The sequence below is a fragment of the Scomber scombrus genome, chromosome 15 (assembly GCF_963691925.1).
Source record: "Scomber scombrus chromosome 15, fScoSco1.1, whole genome shotgun sequence".
NCBI classification, from domain to species: Eukaryota; Metazoa; Chordata; class Actinopteri; order Scombriformes; family Scombridae; genus Scomber; species Scomber scombrus.
This window is the reverse complement of record NC_084984.1, coordinates 3,306,453-3,316,900: the sequence shown is the minus strand read 5'-3', so window position 1 is coordinate 3,316,900 and position 10,448 is coordinate 3,306,453. Positions and strand designations below refer to the sequence as shown.

The window sequence follows — 10,448 nt, the reverse complement described above, 5'->3', positions numbered from 1 at the left end:
CTGAGGAAGCATACAGATCTGTCCTTTTAGACTGGACTATTTATTCTTAACTGGACGCGACACCACAGACAGACACAAACACTTAGTAGTTTACACGTGGTAGATTACCTGAAAACGGCTTTTTATTGTATAGAACTATTGGTTAATTAAGGAGAGTCACTGTAAGTAAAAAATCGCTCTCTTATGACTTGTTTTTCTCATGATCGTGGTTTCTTTTGTCAAATGATATTTTCTGAATGCTGTGACCTGTTTGAGATTTGTATTTGGATGTTTTCAAGTGCCATTTGACAGTCTAGTGAGTCGTGGCCATCTGTAGCGCGCTCTAATGCAAGCACAAGCATTTGGCAGAGGCATTTGGGGAAGGTTTCTTATTTTTGATTCACCCTAGACAAAAATATGTATATATCAAAAACTGAAAAGGTATATTTATTTGTGTCCTAATTATTTGATTTGTTCTTTTGGTGAACATTTTATCAGATATGTTGGCTAAAGTGTGATTTTTTTTTTTTTCTTCCTCTTTTTATTTGGATAATGTAAAGTATCTGATATAATATATACACACAAATTTCATGTGACTTTCTTTCTGTGTGCCGTTAAGTTTTCTTCATATACTGTATCTTTTCAAATTGGCAAGCAAACAATGCGTGTAGGGTGATTTGTATTGTGTATTTTACATAAAAAAACGAGGACAATTGGGGGACTTTTATATTTATAAAGACATTATCATTTAGTGTGTCGTATTGATGAATATAGAAACTATTAAAGACACATGTAGTTTGGTTTTCTGAATATTTCAGATCTCAGCTCAGGCTAGCTTCTTAGTGTTGTTTTCTTAAAATTTGTGACTTGTCTTTGCAGTAATAAACGTTTTCTTGTTCAAAGTCGGCGTCCTTTCTCTTAACTTCTGTGCATGAATCAAATTCCACTTTAAAGATTTAATAGCTGCTAAACAATAGTGTTAGCCCATTCAATTTTATTCAACCATATTCATACATATAAACACCAATATCATTCAGATTCAGAATGTATGACATAATTGTAAAGATTAGCATGAGCTTGCATTTCCTGAAAATTGTACAGCATTGTTTTAAAATCATTTTCAGTCATGACCAGAGTGGTTCATTAATGTAAAGGTAGCAAAAAGAGTATAAAATACTGCAACAGCTGTAAGTAAACAAACAGAGCTCCAAATACCAAAAATATTGTTTGATAAAGAGTGCTGAGCAAAAACTAAAAAATCATTCAGTTTTACAAGAGACAAAACACTGAAATGACTGCAATCTGATAACCTTTTCACTTTTCATATAAGGGTATATTTGGCATCAGTATGGCTTACGCTTCCTCTCACAGTTCATTCCTCGCTTCCTTTGCTCAGCTGTTGTCCAGAGTAGTGTCATCCAAGTAATACTCAAATTTAAAAAACGGTGGCAGTGAGCCATGTTAAAGCGACATTCTACCCAAAAAGATGTCTTTGGGTATCAAAAACTCAGCCCCATGTAAGTTTGAAAGGTGGTCGTTAAATTGTAGGTAAATCTTACATGAAGTAAGAACAACTATTTTACCAAAATATAGCTGAACAAACCTTTCAAACCTGCAGTGTATGAGTGTCTGATGCACAAAATAGTTTGCAGGTCCCTTTATTTTATACTCATTTTCTGTCAATTGTGTAATTTGTCAGAATGTATTTTTAAGGCATTTACAGAAAGGGCGGTGCAATTTTTCTTTAAATATAAGGAAATATAAAAACATTAAAAAGGGCTTAGTTGGTTTAGTAACTAAATTAATATGTAGCTGTTAATTTGCAAAAAAAGATTGCAAATTAATTAGAGTCTTGACTGACAGGAAACCAGTTTTCATTGTGTGGTTTTAAGTATCAAACAAGATATTAGCATATTTGATTTAAGCCATTACACTGAAGCTACTTTTAAGAAACTGTGGAAAAATGTCCTAGAAAATTTTGCAGGAAAGTAAATGTTACCAAAGTTCTTCATAGATGCTTACTCGTAGCAGTTTTAAGAAACCACCTCATATGCTAATATATCATTTATCATTTTATCATTTGTACCAAATTGCACCAAAATGTTTTGTAAAATGTCCTAAAAGATTAACTGTTACAAATTACTATCACATTTTTTCAGAAAATTAGTTGAAAATGAAGGGATCTGTATAAAATTAAAATAAAAGGATTAACCACAAAACATATATTTTGGGCAGTGTGTCACTTTGAGCCACAATTTTGGATTTATGGATCTCACCAAGATCATCATTAGCAAGAAAATACATTTAAACTATGCTAAGAGAGATTATATGGATACAAGTAACCACACATGAGACTACAGTATGAAACAAGACAAAATACTTTAAGAAATTAATAAAGTGCTAATGGACACTATGTGGGCATCTAATTTAGAAATGACTATTACAAATAATGATATTACACAGATGTGTCTCGTCAACTTTTTACTTTTTGAAAATATTTTGAATAAACTTTGGGGTTTGAAAAACGTCCATAGAAAACATCATTTGATAAAGTCATAACAGCCTCTCATTAAAAATGACTATTCAAATGGGGATAATAATTTTTTTTAAACATCAAACAAGGACTGTGAGAAATGAAAAATATTGATTACACCCTTACAATAACATGAGTAATGAATAACATGATTTTACATAAATGTCCTGATCATTGAAGGGGGAAAAAAACTCCACTTACATGAAGCCATATCGGCGCCCAAGAGCCGATGAAGGACGACTGGACCGGCAGTATACTCCAACTGAAATCAAATGTTCTTTTGTCAGACAGAGTAAATGATCAGTTTTAATACAAAGCTTTGCCTTTTAAGCTAAATAGTTTGCCCTATTTATAAGAAATAGTTCAGAAAAGTAAAGGTTGTGGGGACTCTATGCATGAAAAAATGAAATATTGAATAAATGATCCACAGAACACAACAGTGAATAATTTCTGGTTTGACACTTAACACTTTGCTGTAATGATGCAATGCTTTTTGCACAGCACTACGGTTCAATTATTGAGACACTTTTTGCACCTTTTTAATTTCAGTGTGGACACGTTTTTTTTAAATTCATGTGAGTGTCATAGTGTTTTTGTATTCTTCCATCAAACTTGAGATTTTCACTTCATGCTGTTATGCAATTCCTTCCTTTTTCATGTGCATCCTCTTGGCAGTATGTTTCCAGTGTACCACGACTCCTTCCCGTGTGGACTCGCATGTTCCTCCAGCTTTTGTTTGGAAGTCACAGACACTGAATTCACAGACCTGGAGTCTCGCTCAGTATAGTGGGAACTGCTCATAGTGCTGGGTTTTAAAGCAGTGTGTTCGGAGTATACTGCCGGCCTTTAATGTCCTTGTTTCTACTCCTACAACCTTCTCAGCTAGGCTTCCCTGCGGTCCTCCTTCAACTCCAAGCCTATATGTGGAGTAGTCTGTTAAAAGTAGAGTCAAGAGTTTTTTGTCTGTTTGTTTTTGTTTGTTTGTTTTTTGTACAGTTTATGTCTTCAAACTCAGTCAAGAGGTTGAGGGTCAGCTATGGGCATGGTGTGCAGAACTTCATCCAGTAGTTGCAGAGCTCGGTGTAAATGGATCTCAATCCAGCAGGGTGTCTCTTTGATGCTTTGCCGTGGGTAGTCGGGCCCCCAGCCTTTCACAAAGCTCATCCGCAGGATGCACAGCCTACGCAGGTCGTCAACCCCAATACCGGCGGCAGCAGACAAACCTTCAGGGGAATTACAGGCAGCAGCGATTAAATCGATGTGTAACTACGTATAGGCCAAACCTTGCAGAGACATGTTAGCAAAGTTACTGTTGCAGTAAGAGTTAGAATATAAGGGTCAATGACGTATAAGGATTTTCAACAACTCAATTTTAGAATAATAAAAACAAGCATATCTAATGCAGTAGTTCAAACATTGAGAATATTGTGTACCTGAAAATTCATATTATAAATTTAAAATTAAGTGATTTTAGTGGGTTTTCAAGATTAATTGGCACTGGCCTTAAAAAAAGTCATGTGGTGCGACCATGATTCATCTTGAAATATCTTATATAAATAAAAGATCATCATTTACAAAAATGTTTTAAAAAAAATGCAAATACTTTGTTTCCAAACACTTTATATTACTGAAAACTTGTAAAAAAAAAAAAAAAAAGAAGATGTTAAGCGTGTTAAGTAAATTAATTTATTTCAAGATGAATCATGGTCGCACCACATGACTTTTTTAAGGCCAGTGCCAATTAATCTTGAAAAACCCACTAAAATCACTTTCAAATTGTAATATGAATTTTCAGGTACACAACGGTTGTAAATCCTTATACGTCATTGACCCTTATATACCAGATATACGTTGAAAGTCATTGATAAGCATGCCAAGCCTGAATTTTTTTTTTTTTTTCTCAGAAATGTCTTTATTGGTTTTAACACTGGAGTGGTCACATAATACATTCAGGTCCATAGTTGAGGTATAGCAACAGTAACAGAGTACTGAAGGAAGGCTAAGCTTGTTAAAGCCATAACTTCAACTTCCTGCCTTTATGCTTGTGGCTATACAATAACTACATTTTCCTGTTTGCTAAACATTGTGTTACTTTTGTTTTTAATTACTTTTTATTAAATATTATCGAACATATCTCACAAACTTTTATGATTTATAATCATATTAACGCAAACTGCCACATCGGCTTCCTTTCTGACTGGCTTCACTGTCAACACTGTAAAAAATGAAAGAAACATTGATGCCATGTAAAGGCTAATTTATTACTTTTCACACCCTGGTCCTTGTACATTTTGGACAACATCCAGCCCTTTAGCCATATCTCGCAGTCTAATATATTTTTTTTCTGTATATATGTTGACAACACATTCCTAACCAATATTTATATTTTGCAACATAATACAGCTGCACATCTTGGCTGAAGCATAGCTAGACTATTAATCCCACGTTTAACTGACACTGACTGCTGGTTTCTTTTCTTCTGCCCGTGCACATCTATAATTCTCTCGCTCACAATGCTGCCAGTAAGTGGAATAAGTAAGTCCCTTGTATTAATTTGGACTGAAAATACCCTTGGAGGATGATAATGAAAAGCAATAATAATACACTTGCTGAAGGGTAAGTGCAGCAGTAGGAACACTCACTAATGGCAGGGGCGATGCCTCCCACAGAGCCAGGCCCGGGAATGTTCCCAGCCACCGCCGCAGCTTGGGCTGCAGCTGCTGCCTGAGCCGTTGCTGCCTGCTGCTGCATCTGCCTGTGGCACTGACGCAAGTCAAACACCTGGCGAGGGCACATGGTATGGAATGAACACCAAGCATTGGACTTAAATGGCAAAAATGAATATATAATACAATAAACAACGGGATGCTCCACATATTATACTGTGATTATGGTTACTCCTACTGTGAGCATAATTGATATTAAAATGGCAACACCTTCCTTAATTTAGAAATGAAATCGCTTTATGACTGAATTATTTGAAACATTTCTGCTTTTCACTGTATGAGCATGGTTCTGTGTCTCACCTTTATGTAAGCACTGGGGTAGATCTTGTGAACTGCATCTCCAGGAGCACGTCCGGCCTCTCGGTCCAGGTAATAGCTCTGCACGAACACTGCATGATCACTCAAACAGCGCACCCAAACGTCTCCTTCACCTTTGCACTCCAGCTGCACACCTTTGCCAATGTGAAGCCTGAAAAAAGAGGACAGAGGGAAAAGCTAACACAGTCAGACAAGAGTGACATAAAATACACTTTCCATGACTATCAATCGCTTATCATACCTCAAGTCATACATATAACAATCATTGCTTCAGTGAGCTATATCATTGTAATGTCTCTAAGCATGTGGCTGAGTACCTGGCTCTTTCTATGTTCTCTGTCCTGTGGACATTGCTCAGCTGGCCCAAACAGAAACGATCTCCTCCCGAGGGATCCACATAGCCATCCACAGTCACTATCGGACATGTGGATGGCACCTTAAACGTCTCCCCGACCTGGACATCCATCTCAAAGTACGCAATGGAGCACCAGTATTCTGGGGCTGGAACAAAGCAACGAGCAACATCAGGTCAACTTGTTTTGCACAAATTGTGTTACAGTTTTGTGATACATTAAGATGTGGTCAATACTTACAAGGGTGATTGGATATGGGGGGCTGGAACGCTATTTCATTAGTAACAGGCCCTGCAATAACATGTCAAAATTAATTATGCAAAAGAAACTTTGGAACCATGCCATTAAAGACGTAAAATATAATTTATAAATGACCACAAATTGTCTATTAGTAATTCCATGAGTTGTCAGGGGTGGAGGTTGACTTAATATCTATGGCTGGTCTTCACTTTGGCCACAGTTACAAATTCTGTTCTGGTCTGGAAAAGTATAATGCATTCATAACATAAGAAAGTCTGTTGGAAAAAAATATTTTGAAGTAAACCAGTGATGTTTTTTTGCTGCTGGTATCACTTTTACCCATTTTTCAATCAATTTTTATATCTGGGAAAATCCCTCTAATCCCTCACTGGTGAACTCTTAGCTCTGTGCTGTACAACAGGTTAATAATGTTCTCAAGCCACAGAAGTATTTGTGGACTATTTTTTTTTAAGGCTTGATTTTTGCAGTTTTCCATGTACTCACAGTAATGCCCTGTGTGAGGCATGGGCGGGTGATGCTGTAGATGCCCGTTCTGATGTTGAGGCCCTGCAGGGGTGAAGCTGCTGTTTCTGTTCCAGTTTGGGGGAGGATCTGTAAATATAAATTCAAAGTTGCAAAATGTGTGCCAATCAGGCGGGGAGTTCCGGTCCTCTGAAATGATGCCAACGTGGAAGTAACTTAAAACTGCATTCTATCAAAAGGCCACCAGGGGGCGACCGTTTTGGTGTCAAAAGGACTTCCGTCTCTATACAAGTCAATGGAGAATTCACCAACTTCTCACTTGATTTCTAACATCAGTAAACGTTTTCAAAATGTGTTTATGGTCTCAATCGCTAGTTTAAAGCCTTCTTCAATGCAGTATGATGTTCATTTGGGACATTTTGGCCTCCCTGATTTTATATGTGACGATAAAGCAGGGTATGCATTAGGGCGTGGCTACGTCGTGATTGACAGGTTGATTGGTTCACAGGTTCAGGAGGGCGCCTCATGCTCCTCCTGATGCCCATATAAGTAGAATCCGTGGGGGGTTTTTTTACCCAGCATGCACCGGAAATTTTCAAGATGACGCTGCTCAGATCCGATACTATTCGCTTCCAAGCAGCAGTCCACAAACCAATGGGTGACGTCACGGATGTTACGTCCATTTTATATACTGTCTATGTTGCCAATGTTAAGTCTGTTTTGTTGGTCTGAGCTTAATACTAAAAATACATGTTTACTGCATTACAAGTAGGTTTGTCCACTTCAAAATTCAAACAATTTCGCTGTGGACAGGTAATCCCTTTTTTTCTTTTTTTCTTTTTTTTTAAATAAAGCCATTATAAAATGACCTAAACCAAATCAAATAATGACACAAAATTAAAACTTTCATAACATTTTGGTTTCACTTTGGTTTGTGCTTTTATGCAGTGTCTCACTTGAGGGTCCGGCACTGATGGAAGAAAAAGCAGAGGTTGAAGCTGAACCAGTGCCATCAGACGGGGTGAGTAGAGCTGGACTGATGAAGGGTTCTGGTGGACCTGGCATTGACGGGGGATGCTGAATAGTCTGCAGGTGGCTTTCAGAGCTGGAGTGAGATGGCTGGTTATCATAGTCATATTCATCCTTTACCATGAGTGGTCCTAGCAGGAGACAGCAGACATAAGTTAAACTGTTTTATGTCCACCAAACCATCAAAATGGAAAAGATAAAAAAAAGTGTGGCACATCCTTACCTGAACTGGAAAGGGTCAGTCCTGATAAGTCTGTGAAAACATTCAGAGGAACACATAAATCACTAAATACATTGATGTAGGTCGAATCCCAATAATGAATTTAATCATCTAAAACAAAAAGATCTACTCTAGTCCAACAAACCAGTGATTCTTACCAATGCCTGGGGAGACAACCCTTTCATAGTGGTATGGGTTGACACACACGTTATCACATTTGAGGTCAAAGGCGTACTGGCAATATTTAACATGTTTTAATTCATTCTTGTGTAGATCAGGCCACCGCCACAGCCGGGCATAGACAACATGGGGGAAACCTTTCCGCCCTGCAACCTAAAGCACAGAGAAGAAGATTGAATGAGATACACCGATAAAAACTCTCTTACAATTACAAGGAGTGTAACGCAAAAAACACAAAATCCAGTGGTGTTTATCTGATACTATACCTGTAGGCGTCCATCCAAAGTTCGTTGTATGGTTACACACTTGCTGGGATGAGCTCCATTTGTAGTGATGGCTGTGATAAGGGAGTCCAGCTCGTCTTTCTTCTCCTTCAGTTTCTTGACAAGACTCTCGATGGCTCGCTTAGCAAAGCTTTCGCTCTCCCCTCCCTGCCGGTGGCACATCAGGCTGTGCACAATGCTCAAGCAGGCATCGTTACTTGAGGGAGTGTTCGTGATTGACATCTTGCTCCTTAGGTTTCAACCTTGGGGAGGCTTTGCAGCTGTATCCTCTATGCCTTTACAGAAAGGAGGTGGCAAGGTGGAATTACTGTTGATATAATGTGAGCTTAACAACCTAAAGCAGACATAACAATGAGTTGCTGACCAAAATTTTACAATGCATCTGTGTACCACCATCACTTATTTCAGAGACCTGCTTAATCATAATTACGCTCTTTGAAGTCAATTTATTGTACCTTAAGATACCCAGGTAACTCTCAATAACTAATATACTATATTTTTTGTTTTTTTCCTGCTTGTCATGACATTTTACATAAAAAGGAACTTTTGCTTTAGCATAAATATACATTAAAACTGGCAAACATTGCAATAAAGTTCACATTTATGCAAGCAGAACCCCCTCAGTTACCCTCATCCACAAATATGGCCAATACATCTTGTCCAAAATGCAAAATGAAATAATGTTACTCAAGTGGGTTTATTATATTGAGATGAACGTTAAGTAGAAAAAAGCTTAACGTGAGGGTTTTAATGGCATTTTTTTTTACAGCATACATTAGCTTTGATGGGTACCAGAGCTGCACAGGTAACCTAGCGTGTCCTCTCTTCACCATGCTTCAGATAACGTTAGTAGTGTGCAACCCAACATGATCTACACTGAACTGAAAACTGTTATTACTTATGTATATTCGATCAAATTAATACACATCCATTGTAAAAGTGGTATTAACTATAACTAACATCACCGAGCTAATTTTAAGTGGCCATCTGTTAGCGTTAGCCATCACTGGGCTTGCCGTATGTTTCGGTTTAACTGGTGACCGTGTTAACTGGTGACTTTAGAGCATTTAAATTGGAGCTTAACCCTTAACCCAAAAAAACACACATTCATCATTTCATATCTAAGTTAAGTTAGTAAGATAAATATTGTGTTCAGAAGTCTCATTCACCTCTCGTAACGTAATGCAATGTGAGAAAGTCACCAGATAAAACAGTCACCAGTTAAACCATAACAGCCGTATGTTTCGGTTTAACTGGTGACCGTGTTAACTGGTGACTTTAAAGCATTTAAATTGGAGCTTAACCCTTTCCAAAAAAACACACATTCATCGGTTTATATCTAAGTTAACTTAGTAAGATAAATGGTGTGTTCAGAAGTCTCATTCACCTCTTGTAACGTAATGCAATGTGAGAAAGTCACCATATAAAACAGTCACCAGTTAAACCATAACACCGTAACGTTAACGCTAGCTGATGCATGTTTGATAACCTGAACCAAACACACTGATTTGTGGACTTACAGTGATTTCTCCAACCAGTAGGGCAATGGGGACCGGTGGTAGGCGATGATAAGAGAGTGGCTTTAGCTGCCTAAATGTTGCTACGCTATCTATCGTTAGCTTGCGTTACTGTTATGTTGACTAGCTGGGCTAACTGCTAATGCTAAAACATTCATCAGCTGACCTTCTTCTTTTATAATCAGCTACCTCGTGAGAGATTACACTCTCACATTAGCTAAACGCGTTCTCGTTTATATTACACTAGGCTACATCTATAAATATATATGTATATATGTATTGTAAGCTAACGTCAACACATTTACTGGTTAGCTGGCCACGAAAATAAACAAACGTCTCTCCACCCACACCGCACCGACTGCGCATGTCCGCGTGGAAATGTGACAGGCAACACACAAGCAGCTACCAACACGATATGATACGATTGATTAAATGAATAAATGAATGAATGAATAAAAAATATGATTCACCCCTATGGTCATGCATTGCAATTCGACACAATTTGATTCAACACGATACAATGCAAGAGAATGATGCTATGCAATTAAATATGGTGCAAAGAGCTGATTTTATTTATTAAGCAAAT

The 10,448-nt window shown here is 37.6% G+C and overlaps 1 protein-coding gene across 1 annotated transcript; it reads right to left on the bottom strand.

Annotated features, from left to right (window-relative positions):
• Positions 1-944: 944 nt before the first annotated feature.
• smad4a (SMAD family member 4a) lies at positions 945-10,190 on the bottom strand. Its single transcript, XM_062434100.1, has 11 exons — positions 9,866-10,190; positions 8,328-8,620; positions 8,040-8,214; positions 7,885-7,914; positions 7,589-7,792; positions 6,654-6,761; positions 6,150-6,200; positions 5,874-6,057; positions 5,539-5,707; positions 5,155-5,293; positions 945-3,735 (listed from the first exon to the last, which is right to left on the bottom strand). Exons 2-11 carry the CDS (start codon positions 8,565-8,567, stop codon positions 3,524-3,526), a joined length of 1,512 nt encoding a protein of 503 aa, XP_062290084.1. The 5' UTR covers positions 8,568-8,620; positions 9,866-10,190; the 3' UTR covers positions 945-3,523.
• Between the last annotated feature and the right edge of the window lie 258 nt (positions 10,191-10,448).